Source organism: Centruroides sculpturatus, unplaced genomic scaffold, assembly GCF_000671375.1.
Source record: "Centruroides sculpturatus isolate CEXI.00-Female unplaced genomic scaffold, Cexi_2.0 scaffold632, whole genome shotgun sequence".
In the NCBI taxonomy this organism is placed as follows: Eukaryota; Metazoa; Arthropoda; class Arachnida; order Scorpiones; family Buthidae; genus Centruroides; species Centruroides sculpturatus.
In genome coordinates, this window is record NW_019384887.1 from 43,597 (window position 1) to 61,940 (window position 18,344).

At 28.9% G+C, this 18,344-nt stretch overlaps 1 protein-coding gene and 1 long non-coding RNA gene across 2 annotated transcripts in view; one reads left to right on the forward strand and one right to left on the reverse strand.

Annotated features, from left to right (window-relative positions):
• Positions 1-3,948: 3,948 nt before the first annotated feature.
• Positions 3,949-8,545, forward strand: LOC111631138. Its single transcript, XR_002757646.1, has 3 exons — positions 3,949-3,982; positions 4,897-4,949; positions 8,363-8,545. It is a non-coding gene; the product is annotated as an uncharacterized LOC111631138 (long non-coding RNA).
• A 3,245-nt stretch (positions 8,546-11,790) lies between these two features.
• Positions 11,791-18,344, reverse strand: part of LOC111631148 (doublecortin domain-containing protein 2-like) — a 28,277-nt gene continuing 21,723 nt past the window's right edge. The window contains exons 9-11 of the mRNA XM_023375348.1: positions 17,036-17,361; positions 14,762-14,886; positions 11,791-12,425 (exon numbers count right to left, since the gene is read on the reverse strand). Coding sequence (XP_023231116.1) covers positions 12,252-12,425; positions 14,762-14,886; positions 17,036-17,361 — 625 coding nt within the window. The 3' untranslated portion in view covers positions 11,791-12,251. The remainder of the gene's footprint in view (positions 12,426-14,761; positions 14,887-17,035; positions 17,362-18,344) is intronic.

Here is an 18,344-nt window from a genome sequence, read left to right on the forward strand (position 1 = left end):
ACTGAAGTGTTCATTCCAGTTAAATTATTAGACAAAAAGTCATTATTATTGTGATTGTGTTCATCTACAAGTTTTTTAAATATGTATTTTTATAAATAAATGAAATTAATTAAAAGTTATGTTATGTTCATTTAGTAGTATTATAAATTTATAATTTAATTAAATTCTAAAACTTAAATTTCAATGTAGAGTAGGACATTGTACAGGAATTTTTGTAACTATAATAAATGAGAATCCTATTCATATTTATAATGTAGGATCATCTCTTTATCACAAAACATTAACATACTCTATCATGTTAGTTATTATTATGTTCTGTATTTATTGTGTTTAATATGTTTTAATGTATTTGGAAGCAGTCCCATAGGAAAGAATAAATCATTGGGGCAAACTAAAAAAATTCTGAATGATGTTTTTTCTTTTCCAGCCAGCATTGAGTTTATTAGCTATAGTATAAGGGTTAAAACTGTAACAGTAGCTTAAGTTTACATGATGAAAGTGAAAGTGTATACTATATATGGGTACTGCCAACTAGGCTGAGGCGCTTAGCCTCTTCTTAGTTCGTCATAACTGGCCTTCTTTGGAAGTGATCTGTAAGTGTTTTATGTAAAATATATATTACATACTAAGACAAACATTTAAGTAACTGATGGTAAATACCAACCATATATACATGTTCTGACTTATAAATTCAACCTAAAGACAGACTTAAGAATGTAACTTGGGGACTGACTTTATTTTGTTTTCCGTAAAGAGTATTGTTATTTCTAGTATTATTAAAAAGCATTCAATTTGTTACATATTCAGTTCTACAAATTGTGGTTATTTCATCTATTCATTAAAATATGTTTATCAATAAACCAGAGCATAAAATTAACAAGCTTATTAAGCTTTTTAATTATGCTTCTGCTGACCTTACTCTAATAATATTAGAATAGGACCATTTGCTTGTGAAGATGTTTATTACCTGATTGTTCATATCACACAAATACATGTACATAAAAACAAAGAGACTTATATTATACAATAGGTTTTATATATGTATATCAGAATGTACTAATGTGAGGTTCTGGATGAGGTCTTAACCCCTCACTAACTTTTGTTTAAAAACTATCCACTTGGGAAAGGAATTTCATAAGATAAACACAACATGAAGATAAAAAAAAAACAATAGATGTAAGTGTCAGATGACTGAGTTTACGTGTCTAACCGGGAAGACGAACTTTGGCTTGGGTGCTGGTAAATTGGACAAATTACAGCAAACTCAAAGTGCTATAAAATATTTCGATTAATAAATTTTATTTATTAATCAAAATTTTTGACAAGAGAGAAAACAAAACTTATAGAAATACGAGCAAAAGTTTCAAGGTTCATTTAAACATCCCGTCATTGAGATTGTGATGTGGTGTTGGGTTAACATTGAGATCTGACCTTTCTCATGCCCCAATCAGGTCTCGTCCTACTTGGAAACAAAGAAGGGAACAATCGGGGAGGAAAGAGAAGGATTTGAGATCAATTAAATTGTTTGGTCCTTGGAAAAATTCTATATAAACCCACATCTCAAGGTCAAATCGTGCTTCTCCAACCTTTTATATAATCTCCAACCTGAACTGGGTACCATCAATATATTTCTATTCACTCGCATCAGTCTACTAACTCCAGCCCGACCTTATTGTTGAGGAACTCAGAAGAAAGATAGAGAACCACTGTGTGATGAAGCATTCCACACAGCGGTGATATTTCAAGAACTAAGATATTTCAAGAACTAAGTGACTCATTTCACCACCTCATCAGCCACATCATCCTGGACCCAGTGCCAATTGAACTTCACCGTGAACTTATAAACTGTTGATCTCAAGGCAAAAAAGTCTTTGTTGGATGATCAACAGAACTTGAAGAATTAACTATGTAAGCAACCTTGTTTTGTGACAATAAACTTGTAAAGGCGTTTGGAGTCTAAATTCATCGACACCCACAAACATGATTTATACCCGCAGATCTTTCCTAGGCTCAGTTTCCTGGCGAATTAGGTATCATGTAGTGACAACAAACACCGTACATCCTTACACTATGTACTGATGTCCAGAGCATTACATATAATACAGCTCATTTTCAAAAAGATTTTGATTAACCAAAAAAATTGTCATTTCAAAGTATTGATAAATGTAAAAAATAAAAATATATTTCAAAAGTAAGCAAACCAAAAAATCATTAAATTCAGAACATAGCAGAGAACATTAAAATAGTAAAACTAATTGTATTTCTCCTTATTCGGGTTCAAAAATAAGTCAATGCTTTTTCCTGCATTAATCTTAATGTACAGTANTATACTATGTGCAATTTTTTTGATATGTTAGGGTCAGTCAAATGAAAACGAGACAGATGGGAAAAAAGTAAGTAAACTGTTTATTATTTCAAAAGTAATCGCCATAACTGTTAATACATTTATCCCACTGTGAGACAAGATGGTCAATGCCTTCATAGAAAAATGTTTGCGGTTGCCTACGGAACCATGATTGTATCCAGACATACACGTTGTCCAAAGCAAATTGACAGCCACGAATGTCTTTCTTCGGGGTTCCAAAAATATGGAAATTGCATGGGGAGAAATCGGGACTGTATGGAGGATGTGTATGGACTAGAAGTTCCCAGCGAAACTTCTGCAGCGTAGTCAAAACAATCTTGGTAACATGTGGGTGGGCATTATCCTGCAACAGAATGATGCTGTCTGTCAACATTCCTGGGTGTTTGGATTTGATGGCACGCTTCAATTTTTGCAAAGTTTCTATGTACTGCTGTGTGTTAATTGTGGCACCGTGTTCCAGAAAGTCAATGAGCAGCGGACCTCCTTAGTGATGTTGGACACACACACGACTCGTCGACCTCACTTCAAGCACATCTAATAGACAAATGGCACAGCAATGAACATTCATGCTGTTCCTTCCTGATTCCTAATAGAGGGCACTTCTATATACACACCTACCTGCATTACCAACTTCCATGCCACACTTGTTATATAGTCTGTCTCGTTTTCATTTGACTGCCCCTAATAATGCTGTTTCGGGGAAGTCACTAGTAGGTGTTGCATGGAGAATATATTAATCTATTTTTTAGAAACAAAATAAATTATAAAATAATTTATTTTTTAAACAAGATTTATTTTAATTTTTAATTTTGAAAAGATTTTGAAGCAATGAATCCTAAGAAAAATCTTTGAATTTTTTCTATCATTTAAAAGAGGATGTTCACAGAATAAAATTAAAATTTAAAAATCTCTGTCTTAAGTATTTTGAAGCATTTGGTTGTAATATTAATTGTTTTGCTATGACAGCAAATACAATCTACATTAAAGAGTATTTATTCAGCACCTAGATGATGAGGATTTGACATGCTTCCAAGTTGTAGCATTTGCACAACAAAAGACTTGTGACTTACCATCCTGCAAGATGAACAAACAAAAATAGTCAAAGCAATTTCAAAAATACAGATTGGGAATAAAAAATGCATTTAATCATTATTACATATATTCTTATCTTATATAATATAAATTTTCATTTACTTTCAAAGAATGTATCTACCACAGTGCAGGTTTAATGGTAAATTGCACCTGAGGTGGAACTGATTTTTCCACCTCTGCTTCCAGAATGGTTGCTAATGAAGAACATTTCTAGCACTGGCACTTTTATATGAACAATTTATAAATAACTTTAATGTACATTTGTTTATTATTTTTATTTTTATTTATTCATTCTTTTGAACATTTTTGACTGCTTATTTTGCCACTTGAGACAGTCACCTTGTTGCCTCATTCATTGAGTCAGCATTGATCTACCATGTTAACCAAAGACTACCTGTATTTATTTAATTTTATTTTCTATTAAAATAAGTTAATCTGTTTTAATATTTTTTATATCTATATAATATATGTATGTATATATTTCTTATTTAGGATTATGTAACAATACTGATGTCTAATTATAAGGTAAGCAATATTTAATTTTATTCTTATTTATCATTTAATGTATTATTTTCACAGTCTTTTATTCAAACAAAAATAAAAAGATAAAGATTTTTTAAATAAATAAATCATATCATTATTCCTTTAAGAAAACTGAACTGTTTTTATTAAAAAAAAAAAAAACATTTTTAGTCAAAATTGAATTAGAACTAATTAAATACAAACACATTACAGCCTTTCTTAAATCAGCAAAACATCAATTTAATAAACAGTTAACTAACTGGCATTTTCACATATCTTCAATGGCTATCATTGAACTGCTTGACAGGATTGAATATTTTTAAAGATTATAACTAGATATGAAATATTAACACAAAGGTATCAAGCACAAATTTAAAACCAAACAATGCATTATGATTGATTTTCAATTTTTGCTCACTACCTTTGCATTGATGTTTCATATCCAGTTACAATCTTTAAAAACATTCAATCCTGTCAAACAGTTTGATGATAGCCAATGAAGATATGTGAAAATGCCAGTTAGTTAACTGTTTATTAAATTGATGTTTTGCTGATTTAAGAAAGGCTGTAATGTGTTTGTATTAAACTGCTGAATTAGTTAATTTTGTGTAGAACCAGTTAAACAGTTTCTCTATGAACTGTTTATTGTTCTAAGCTAAGATGGTCAAATTTTGACAAAAAAAAACATTTCTTTTAATGAAAAAATGTTTCTTAAGTAAACAGCAATTTTATTTATTTATTTATTTTTAAAGTTGATGAGAAGTTTTATGAACTTTTATGATAATATTTTTATATGATTACTATTTTAGCTTTATATCTATTTTGATAGAATGTTATTGCTTACATGATTATATTTATGTTTCACTTTATTTGAATCTTTAAAATTACTTTTTATAAAAAAAACTAAAATATTTCAGCTATGGCCAACTGTTCAACTGTTTACATTTTATGTAATTCCCTTTCAATTCAGGTATTTTATATTTCATTCCTTAATAATTTCAGATTTGAAAAATTATTTTATTAACATAATTTATTAGAGATGTACTGATTAATTGTTTCTAATTGTGAATTGTACTAATTGTCTCCTCCATTAATTAATCATCACTTGACAATTATTTCTCCAATAATCAGAATAATTTGTAAATTATTATTCCATTAGAAAACATTATTACTTTTTAAATTTAAAATTATTAAATTAACATTAAAAAATGAATGATATTTAAAGAAATGATAGCTTTATTAATAACAATAATTCAGAATAACCATGGCAACACATCCAGTTCCATTAGAAACTGCTAATTTTTGCATCTTTTCTCATCTGAAATTTTTATTCATTCAGACTGAAAATATTCTATTATGGTATTAATACATTTTAAAAGTATATATTTTTTAAGCAATTAGTTTCAATCAATTAATTTTCAGTGTGCATCTGCCTATTTTTGAAAGAAATTTTTTATTTTTAAACAAGTAGATTGTTATTATATTTCCAATTATTTCATATTGTTTTGTAAACTATATTGCACTTGAAAGATTGTCTGTTGTGTGGAAGTAATTGTGACATAAATCAATTAATTTATCTCTTAATAATGGAAAAATGCTAGATATATTTGCTCAGAATGGCATCAGTATAGAACTGCCAATAAAGTATATAATCCATATTAATAAAGATAACAAAGCATTATAACAAAACTAAATTTCAAGAAACTAGTATAATCAAAATTATCAAAACAGTAAATTATTTCTGTTATTAGTAATTTGTCACTGTACATTATTCGAATGAAATTGTCCAATGTTCGGTTTGACTTTTCAGTTGGATACCAGACAAGATTGGTACCAGACCCTACGTAACTGGACAGTTCAGTTCAAAAGCAGACAGTTGTTAACTCTAAATATTATAAATAGGTTAGATTTGTTACATTGATTTACTAGAGAATAGGAAATAACCTGAAAGAGGCATTAAAGGAGCAAGGAAGAGAGTACACATAGCATCCAAGCATTTTGAATTTAAGAATCCAGTGTGGCTGAAAAGTTGTTATCTGTCAATTGCATCAGTTTTAAGTCAATTATTTATATACCTAATCACACACTACTCTCTTAAAATCTTATAAGCAGGCCTACTAGAATGCAATGTGAACAGAATGAAAAACAAGAGAGATTCTGAGTTTCTTTATTATGTGAATATAAAAACAGCAGCATGATTATGCTATGCACCTGTTAATATACTGTATAAAGCATAATGATAATGAATTCTCAGAATAGAACTAAATTGTATGTGTGTGAGTGTAACCATGATGTAAGTGATTACAAAATGAAAGCAAAAGGATAATTTATTGCAGGAAAAACTACAAATGAAAGGAGGTTCTAGTACCCTGTTGGGCCACCTGTAGTGTGAATACACTATGTGATATGGGCAGGCATGAAGGCATATTGTTATTTTTAGTATTATTATGGTGTCCTGCAACATCTCAGTCCACAGTTATTGCAAGTGGTCCTCTAGTTCAGTCAAACTCCTAGGCTGTCCAACTTAGCATCACAGATGATCCCAGACATGTCTGATCAGTGACAAATCAGGATTGGGCAGGCCAGGAAAGTGTGGCAATGTGGCTGTTGGAAAATGGTTCTTGGGAGACCTGTGATGAGAGGCAACACATGTGGCTGCAGGATGTCATTAATATACCACTGGACTATCATGGTCCCTTGGATCACTACTAGAGGTGACCAGCAGTCATATGTGATGGCACCTCAGATTATCACACCAGCTGTGGGGGTGGTGTACCACTCCAAAGCAGAGGCAGGATTGAGGTGTTTACCACCAGGCCTCCAGACACAAACACTGTTGTCATCAGTGTCTAAACTGAATCTGGATTTGTTGTTGTGTATGATCCAGTTCCATTCAGTTGTGGTCCAATCCTGTCGGGAATGATTGGACTACTCCAAATGGAGGCAACAGTGGGTAGTGTCAATGACAGCTAAATGTTTCTCACCCAGGAGCCTTGAAATGGTACAGATAGATATAAGGGCCTGTAATGAAGCACTACCTGTGTCTGGATGGTAGACAATGATACAGTCGGCTGTGTGCGTGCTTGTTGGAGGACCAGATGGTCCTCTCAGCTAATAGTCTGCCAAGGGTATCCTGAGCTTGGATGCTGTGTGTGCAAACTTTCTCTCATTCACTGCTCCTAACATCTCAGTGTTGTCAGAACAGCCTAGGTAGCAGAATATTCAGTAAAATGATCATTGAGATTGATGATTTTTACCTTCTCAAACTCGGTTAGTTGTTTGTATGATCTTCAATTGTAACATAAAGGCATCTCTTGTGTTACAGCATCCCTTTGCAACAGGTAAACTTCAAACAGGATGTCTTTACATGCATTTTTATAGGCCAAGGGGATGCACCTTATTGCTCTCTGTTGGCATTATGCAATGAGCCATCATGATATAACTCTAATCATTTCCATATCTGCTTGAGACTTATTTGCATGCCAAGTTTTGTAGCAATATGACAACTCCTTGGTGTGCTAATTTTTATGGCAATGAGTGTATATAAAAATTCAAATTTTATAAGATATTTTAAAAAACACCCGACAATGATTAGTTAACAATTAATCATATGATTAGATGATTATACAATCCCAAGTAATCATTCATCATTAACCAACTAAGTTGATAATCATCCCATCAATATAATTTATATTAGATTCACAATTTTTTAAAGTTATATTTATAAAAAAAGAATAAAATGAAATTTCTAACTAAAACACAATATTTAATAAACAAAAATTTTTAAATGATTTTCATGAAATTGACATAAGCTATAATTTATTTAAATTATATTAAGATAAATAACAATTATTATTATTATTATTATTATTGAATGTCGTCTTATATATGATATCAAGATAAAAAACATGAATGATGTAATAAATTATATAATGTATCAAAACATAGACTTAACTATTAATGAAAAATATATGCACTGGTATATTAATATAAATTGACTTTTTAAACAATAATAATATACAGGGTGTCCAATAAGTTACTGTGCAGTGAGAAATTTCTAATGACATTAAAGTTATATGTATGATGTTGCCCTGTAAATTTAACTTCTTGAAAGATTCAAAGAGAAAATTTGAGCTGTAGATCAAATGTAGATCAGAAATGTGTATTATTTTTTAAATATAAGTTTGATTTATCATAAATTCTACTTGATCAATTTTTTTAAAATTAAAAGCTATATTTATAATAACTTTTACAGAATTTGTTTTATATAACATGTACATTTTAGCTGATTTTAATATTGGTTTATTTAAAATATTGATGAGTTATTATATATTACATTTCATTTTTTTGCATATTTTAATCAGTCTTACTATTTTTCTTTAGAGTTATTTTTGTGAATGTTGTTGCTATCTTTTGGAATTCATACTTATCTTGGAAATCAAATAGAAAGAATTTACATGGAGAAATTAAAGAAATATCACAATAACATGAAATATTTGAAAATGTTTCTACATAAAAACCAAAGAAATGATTTTGTTAAAATATTCAGGTTTGCATAATGATAATGAAAACAATTATTCTTAGATGAAGATTGAAATTATATTTTTTTATATTTTGAATTTATATTTAAAATTACTAAACAAATATATTATAATTACTTATTTATATTATTTTAGTTATACAAGTATATACAAAATATTATCATTTTATTTTTATTTATTAAAACATAAAATGTTCTTTGTGAATTGCTTTTTGTTCTTATGTTACAACATGATACTATGAGCACTAAGTTTTGGCTGTATGGAGGACTTATCACACAGAAGTCTGTAGTCACAGGTTTATTATTATGATGACGAATTGTAATAAATGCAACTGCAGAGGGACAGACAACCTGTCCGAAATACATACCATCATAATAATAATAAACCTGTCTACAGACTTCTGTGTGATTACTCTATGTCAATAGTGTGTGATAAGTCCTCCGTAGAGCCAAAATTTAGTGCTCATAGTCTCATAAAATATTCTTATTATTTTTGATATGTCAAATTCATTACATTCATATCTGAATATTTTGAAACTGAAATTTCCAAGTATAGATGTTGTAGAAATTTAAGACTGTTTTAACATATTATATTATCACATCAGAACTGAAGTGTTCATTCCAGTTAAATTATTAGACAAAAAGTCATTATTATTGTGATTGTGTTCATCTACAAGTTTTTTAAATATGTATTTTTATAAATAAATGAAATTAATTAAAAGTTATGTTATGTTCATTTAGTAGTATTATAAATTTATAATTTAATTAAATTCTAAAACTTAAATTTCAATGTAGAGTAGGACATTGTACAGGAATTTTTGTAACTATAATAAATGAGAATCCTATTCATATTTATAATGTAGGATCATCTCTTTATCACAAAACATTAACATACTCTATCATGTTAGTTATTATTATGTTCTGTATTTATTGTGTTTAATATGTTTTAATGTATTTGGAAGCAGTCCCATAGGAAAGAATAAATCATTGGGGCAAACTAAAAAAATTCTGAATGATGTTTTTTCTTTTCCAGCCAGCATTGAGTTTATTAGCTATAGTATAAGGGTTAAAACTGTAACAGTAGCTTAAGTTTACATGATGAAAGTGAAAGTGTATACTATATATGGGTACTGCCAACTAGGCTGAGGCGCTTAGCCTCTTCTTAGTTCGTCATAACTGGCCTTCTTTGGAAGTGATCTGTAAGTGTTTTATGTAAAATATATATTACATACTAAGACAAACATTTAAGTAACTGATGGTAAATACCAACCATATATACATGTTCTGACTTATAAATTCAACCTAAAGACAGACTTAAGAATGTAACTTGGGGACTGACTTTATTTTGTTTTCCGTAAAGAGTATTGTTATTTCTAGTATTATTAAAAAGCATTCAATTTGTTACATATTCAGTTCTACAAATTGTGGTTATTTCATCTATTCATTAAAATATGTTTATCAATAAACCAGAGCATAAAATTAACAAGCTTATTAAGCTTTTTAATTATGCTTCTGCTGACCTTACTCTAATAATATTAGAATAGGACCATTTGCTTGTGAAGATGTTTATTACCTGATTGTTCATATCACACAAATACATGTACATAAAAACAAAGAGACTTATATTATACAATAGGTTTTATATATGTATATCAGAATGTACTAATGTGAGGTTCTGGATGAGGTCTTAACCCCTCACTAACTTTTGTTTAAAAACTATCCACTTGGGAAAGGAATTTCATAAGATAAACACAACATGAAGATAAAAAAAAAACAATAGATGTAAGTGTCAGATGACTGAGTTTACGTGTCTAACCGGGAAGACGAACTTTGGCTTGGGTGCTGGTAAATTGGACAAATTACAGCAAACTCAAAGTGCTATAAAATATTTCGATTAATAAATTTTATTTATTAATCAAAATTTTTGACAAGAGAGAAAACAAAACTTATAGAAATACGAGCAAAAGTTTCAAGGTTCATTTAAACATCCCGTCATTGAGATTGTGATGTGGTGTTGGGTTAACATTGAGATCTGACCTTTCTCATGCCCCAATCAGGTCTCGTCCTACTTGGAAACAAAGAAGGGAACAATCGGGGAGGAAAGAGAAGGATTTGAGATCAATTAAATTGTTTGGTCCTTGGAAAAATTCTATATAAACCCACATCTCAAGGTCAAATCGTGCTTCTCCAACCTTTTATATAATCTCCAACCTGAACTGGGTACCATCAATATATTTCTATTCACTCGCATCAGTCTACTAACTCCAGCCCGACCTTATTGTTGAGGAACTCAGAAGAAAGATAGAGAACCACTGTGTGATGAAGCATTCCACACAGCGGTGATATTTCAAGAACTAAGATATTTCAAGAACTAAGTGACTCATTTCACCACCTCATCAGCCACATCATCCTGGACCCAGTGCCAATTGAACTTCACCGTGAACTTATAAACTGTTGATCTCAAGGCAAAAAAGTCTTTGTTGGATGATCAACAGAACTTGAAGAATTAACTATGTAAGCAACCTTGTTTTGTGACAATAAACTTGTAAAGGCGTTTGGAGTCTAAATTCATCGACACCCACAAACATGATTTATACCCGCAGATCTTTCCTAGGCTCAGTTTCCTGGCGAATTAGGTATCATGTAGTGACAACAAACACCGTACATCCTTACACTATGTACTGATGTCCAGAGCATTACATATAATACAGCTCATTTTCAAAAAGATTTTGATTAACCAAAAAAATTGTCATTTCAAAGTATTGATAAATGTAAAAAATAAAAATATATTTCATAAAATTATCATTTGAAATTAATATGTAAAATATATTTATATTAACAATGGACGTTATTGTGCTTTGTCATTAGAAACATTGCCAAAAAGAAAAAGTTTTAAAACATATTCTGCATATATTATAAACTTGATTTAAGCACAGTACAGATGTTGCATGTAGATATCATATCTATCTATCTCTATAGCTCTGTATCAGACTTATTTATCTATCAGTAAATAATATAAAATTATAAATTTCAAACCAATTAATCATTTTTTTTATAGATATTTTAATTTTGTTCCAAAGTATAAGCTGCTTTCGATTAATTATTTTAAAGTTGTTTTGTATCAGATATGTCATTAATAGAAAATATATTTAAATTCGTTTTAAAATCAGATTATTTTTAATAAATAATAGAATTCAATTCATTAATGAACAAAATAATGCATTTTATAAAAATATATTTATTCCCACATAAAAATATTTTTCTTTGACTCAAAGTATTTTTTAATATTGAATAATATAATAATAATAAAACAAAATTACTGTAATTTTTCTAAATAACAGGCAAATAAGAAATTAATATTTAGTTGTATTGAGCAAAATACAGCACAAATTTCGTATATAAATTTTTACATATCCAAGATAAAAATTTTGATTTATTAACGATAAAATATAGAATATAAAAAGGAAATAAATATTTGAAAGAATGAAAATTTGTTAAATAACGTCCATCGAATGATGCCAATTAGATTTTGGTATCATTCAGCCAATTCGTTGTTCAGATTGTGTAGTAGGACATTTTTATCCCCCTATACAATATAACAATCTGTGGAAAGCGCTATATTTATAAATAACAATAAAGAAAATGTACATGAACACTTAATAATCTCCTCAATGAATAGTACGAATCATTCGTTGCAGAAAATGATAGGATTGAATAACTTATGTGGTTGATCTATACAAAAGTATTTTGGAGACGGGAATGCAATTCTGTATTTGTTCTCATTAGCTGTTTCGTAGGAGTTACAGAAGTTTTATTTGGCAATGAAGGAACAAATGCTACAATTTGTTGAGAATCTTCCAAGTCCAGGTCTTGCATTGCTCGTTCCATTTCTGGCGTAATCTCATCCTTTAATAAAATAAATTTTTGTTAGATTTCCTTTATATTATTTAAATACTTTAATACTAAATGAAAAAACAACATTAAATCAATAAAGAATATTTTAACTATTGCATTTAATGTTAATAAATGATTTTATTCTGTATTTAAAAAGGTTAATGACACGACGCCGCAGTCAGTTACAGAAATGGTGTTAAAATAATCTAATTCGTACAATACTGATCTAATCCTAGTTAACGCAGTTCTGTTCAAATGAGAAAAGTTAAATCGGGATCTAAGGCTTAATCGAGGTTAACGTTTGTCGTATAAACATAGTGTAAAGGAGGGGAAATAAATGTAATTCTTTTCTTATCTAGGTCACTGTTTTAACAGCTGATGTGATGATTTAAAATGGAAAGAATTGATGAGTTTTGGATTGTATTTATGTTTTGATAATATAATTTCCATCTGTATCAAGTTAACAAGTGTATCCGGTAAGATAAAGTTTAAAGTTTTTGCAAATCAATTTATAAATTCGAAAAATGTAATATTTAAAACACCAAACCTTCATTTTTAGATTATTATATAATAATAATAATACGCCTACTAATTTCTCATATAAAAATTATTTTTATAAATTTGAAACAAATATAACTGAAAATTCTTTAATATAATTCAGTCAAGGCTTGATGACGGCAAACGTTAAGCGACAGAGATATAGAACTTTATTGAAATAGGTAGTATTTTCGGCTATGCAAAGGTGTCAATTAGAAACATTAATAGATCAGTCAATTAGATAGACTGTCACCGCTTTCTAGTGTGAAGAAAATATATCTTAATAAGCAATTTAAAATATAGAATTTAAACGAGCGTGACAATCGTTTTCGTCATCTTGAATATCTACGACTCGTGCGTAGTAAAAAAAAATATGAATTGTTGCACGTGTGCATCCTCCTCCGGAATTTTCCTCAGTGGTGTGACTAAGTGCAGCGGCTAGAGATGTCGTTTGGAATTGTTTCCATGATAACTGTCTCTAGAAACTTGCAAATAGTATTTATTGTGACATGGTCACAATGCTGGGCTGCAATTTTTAATCACTTTTTTTTTTAAATTTATTTAATTTCAAATATATGTTCTTAATCTCAAATTAGTAGTGGCTTGCCCCTGTACATCATACTTTTCCTCTAACAATAAAGTCGTGCCTGTAGTGAAGATCTTATTGCCGTTCCTTCCCAACTCCGTCTCGCTGGGTCGTTTTCTTGTGTTTCACGACTCGATGTAATGAATCAGGTTCGTCGGAAAGTACACCTCCACACTCAAATTGAATATATTTACAGTTTATTTACAGTGATAGAAAGTACAAGTTAGAAAACATAGTATATGTACAAGATGACCATGCGTGGTGAATTCACGTGCCAGGTTGGCGTCTGGGAACTAATAATCTTTGGAGAGACCTCAGTCAGTCAGGCTCAACTGCACGGTCGGTCCGGTCTCAGCACTAACCCGTCTCTGAGAAGATCAACAGAGGAGAACACTCTCTCTTTATGCTCAGCGGGCTTCCCAAGTGCCTGAGACAACNAAAAAAATATACGTATTTTGGAAATGTTGAGTCGAATTAGTCTAGAATCGATTAATTTTATGAAAGAAAACCTTTCAAACAGCCGTAGTCCGTAAACTATGATTCCTACAAAATTGATTCATAAAGAACGGAACGTATCTACCGTCTTATAGGGGGATCTACTGTATATGAATTATTGCACGTGTGCATCCTCCTCCGGAATTTTCCTCAGCGGTGTGACTAAATGTGCAGCGGCTAGAGATGTCGTGTGGAATTGTTTCCATGATAACTGCCTCTAGAAACTTGCCAATAGTAATTATTTATTGTGACATGGTCACAATGCCGGGCTGCAATTTTTAATCACTTTTGTTTAATTTATTTAATTTCAAATGTATGTTTTTAATCTCAAATTAGTAGTGGCTTGCCCCTGTACATCATACTTTTCCTCTAACAATAAAGTCGTGCCTGTTATCTATTGATAACTCCTTTCGGGGGGGATTTTTGAATTGAAATAACGTGACTTCCTATTTGTACTGGAAGTTTGTATGTAGTTAATCGGGGCTCCTGCCTCTAAGTTTTCCTTATCTGATCTCGACTTTCGTCTAGCTAACTTCGTTCCCGAGATTAAGGAAGGACAGACGAACGACAGTAGGAATTTATAAGTCTACAGTTACCTGACCTATCAAGACTAAGCTATTCTTTAGACTGAAGATGAATAAATGAGATCGAATTTATATGGATTCGTTTCAAATTTTACTAATATTAATGATAGTCTTTTGAATATTATAATTTAATGTACGAAACTTACATCAATTTCTTCGGCTTGCACTTCATCTTCCGGAAAATCCACTAAAGTATCAGCGCTATCTTGAATTTCCTTAGCTCCATTCGTTATTTCTGACCTTTCGCTAGCACGAAATAATCCACCTTGATCTGAAAAAGTTAAGAAATTCATAAATTCATGAAATCTTTTAACTTTTTTTTTAATAAACATTTAATTATTAAATTAAAATTTATGCTTAATGTGATAAACAAACATATAGTTCCCAGATTAAATAATAGCGAAATTATATTAAAAACAAAATAATGTAAACCGAAACAATCTTATTTTTTTCCAATGATAAATTTATGAAAAATCTAATTGTTTTTGAAGGCCAGGTTTCTCATTTTACTTGTTCGTATTTACTTAATCACAAGATTTAGTTCAATATCACCTTTATGTAAATTTTCAACTTTTGATATGTTTTACTTATTTATTGGGTGCAGATTTATTACTGTATTAGTATTATTATTACAATGGATGATCAATATGCCAATAAATATTGTAAAAAATAGTATAATTTGTCTGATTTATCGGATGTTTTGTAATTTTTTATTACATTAATTTTTCATTTTACTTTCCTAGTTCTGTTATATATAACAGAGGGGAGACTTTTCTATTTACTTATAGAAATAAATAAGGTATGTAATATGTATAAATACATTTGTTAATTAATTACAAAATCGTTTGTTTAACTCGTTTTTTTAAAATATTATTTAAATTACTGTTTCTCTTTTCACTTCGAACTGAAGAACTAAGACGTCTAATAGAGTAGTTCTTTGTTGAAAATAATTTAATTAAAGTTTAAAAATGTTTTATATTTTACAGTTTTGTGAATACACATGATTTATGTTAATAGCAATGGTTTGAATATATATAATTCAACAACATAAACATGCATGAGATCTATATATATCATTGCAGTGGTAAACGAGTTTCATTTTAATTAGAATATTAACAGCAATAAAAATATTTATATTATATAAATTACTGTTTTGTGTTCTCTAAAATAAAATCAGCCAATGAAAACGTACTTATTACAAAGAAATAAATAAAATACACAAATCAGTAAGAAAAAAAAAAAATATTAAATGGTTGGAAAAACTATTCTCTGTCTAGAAATTACGTTTATTTTTCTCTCTCAAGGAGTGATTGAACGAAATATAATTATGATATATGAGCAAATAATTATTATAAAGAATTTCCATATATTTTAACATCATAACGACGATTTGTTAAGAGTTCTTTGAATTCATATAGGTTATAACCAAATAAATTTTACTATATATATAATATAATATATATTATCTTACAATATTGATTTCCAATCTCCTATATCTCTTGTAGAAGATCTTGTTTTCTTTATCTCAAAACGAAATTTAATAGTCTAGCATGCTAACACAAATAAGTTTATTAACGATTTTTTTAAACTCCTCCCTGTGGACAATATTAAACTCCTCTAATGTCCATATTCACATTCAAGAACCATGAGTTAAGGTTAGAAGTTAACTAATACGCGTTTATACACTAAAAGTAATGAATGGTAATTGTTTAACTTCTAACTGTTGATTTTTGTGAATAGGCCTTAAGAGTACTATTGACAAATTTCATAAACAGTTAATTTTATCTGTTGCCTAATTATTCGGACAAGAGATAATCGATTTCCAAATACATTTACTTAGTACTGTATTTTTAACAATGAATTTGCTTGAAAACTAGAAGTTAAATATCAATAATATTGAATTATCTTTTTTTCCTATATTAATATTAATAATATTTCGAAGAGATAAACGAGAAAAATTTTCATTTAAATAATTTAATTCTGAAGGATAAAAGATCATAATTATTACTAATTTTATATCAATAACTAATTATTCTTTCATCTATTATTATTTAATAATTTCAGGAAAATAGTTTGCAAAATTTTAACATATTCTTATTTTAAAATGTCCTTTATACAATTATTGCAATTTAAGTAATAATTTTATAATAATTCTGGATCAACTCATTGAAATGATATGATCCATTAAAACAGAAAAAAAAATATTTAATGTTTTTTCAGTGATATCGAAGATGACTTCATATTGCAAAAATTAATCTTAATTGTAAAAACACTAACTTTAATGAATTATTATTATAAAAAAATATTAAAAATAATAAAATTCATGGCCGACGTTATTTACATTTAATACATAAAAATATAAATACGACTTATTATACGAATTATTATTATTTTAAAATGTCATACTTGAATTTATTTACCTTCGTCTAAATTTATTTCGGTGATAGTGCTTAGCATTCTTCGTTGTTGAGTCTTAAAAATTCCATCACCCGGTCCATAAAAATATCCCTCAATACCATTTGATAGTTTGTTCATCTTTTCTTTAGACTCCTCCTCATTCATTCGTTCAAGATTTTGAAAAGTTCCTTTTAAAACAGTTTTTTCATCATTATTTTCGACGAAATTTGTAGAAATATTATCTTCAACAGTCTCTTCGTTATCATTTTCTGTAAGATCAAGATCAGATTTTGTTTCAGTTTCAGATTTTTTTCGCGTTTCGGAACTGGATAATATTCTGTTCTGATACCTGAAAAAATATTAATCAAAAGAATATTTTCAATGTTTCTTTATTATTTTATACATATATTTAAATAGTATAAATCTTTTTATATCAAATCATTTATTAATTTAATTATCTGGAGTTAGATATATCTATAAATTCTGCTTGTTAAGGCTACTAAATATTTAATTTTCTTTATATTTAGAACATTTTCAATTCCTTTTGAGCAATCTTCACTATAAACTACTTTATATTAGATAATTCTATTAACAGCATGCAGTACAAAACTTAAGCTAAATAGGCTAAAATAAATTATAAAGAACAATTTAAAACTTAGAACTAACTCTTTAAATTTGAATTTAAACTTAAATTTCTAATTTAAAAAGTTATTTCTAAGTTTTAAATTCAATATGAATTTGTTCTGCATCCTGTTAATAGAATATCTAATATAAAGTAATTTGAAGTGAAGATGGCTCAAAAGGAGTTGAAAACGTTTTAAATACAGAGAAAATTAAATATTTAGTAGACTTAAACAGAATTAATAGATATATTTAAATATTGTGCCAAACTTTTCTCATTATAATGTCTGAAATTCTTTATACAGGTAACCCCCATATAACACGGTTGTTACGTTCCAAAAAATTGCCGTGTTATACGAAACAAAGAACTAATACGAAAAGGAGGGTTAGGTTCAAAAATTAAAAAACATGCTAGTATATTTTCATTATTAAGATAAATATCTTCATTAAAATTTTTTAAGTGATACATATTAATATAAATTAAACAATGTTTTCTTCGTCATCACTAAAAACACTATTAATTAACCGAGAGCTTTTTATTTTTGGCAAGTTATCCTTATCCTCTGAGCATTTTTCTGCATTATCTTCAGATCCATGCTTTACCTTTTGCAAAATGTATGTAATTTTAGATTGCTTGCTTCTAGTTAAAAGGTCTTTATAAATTTCCTTATATGGTGCTAAGCACTTATGAAGAATAAAGCAAGTATGGAA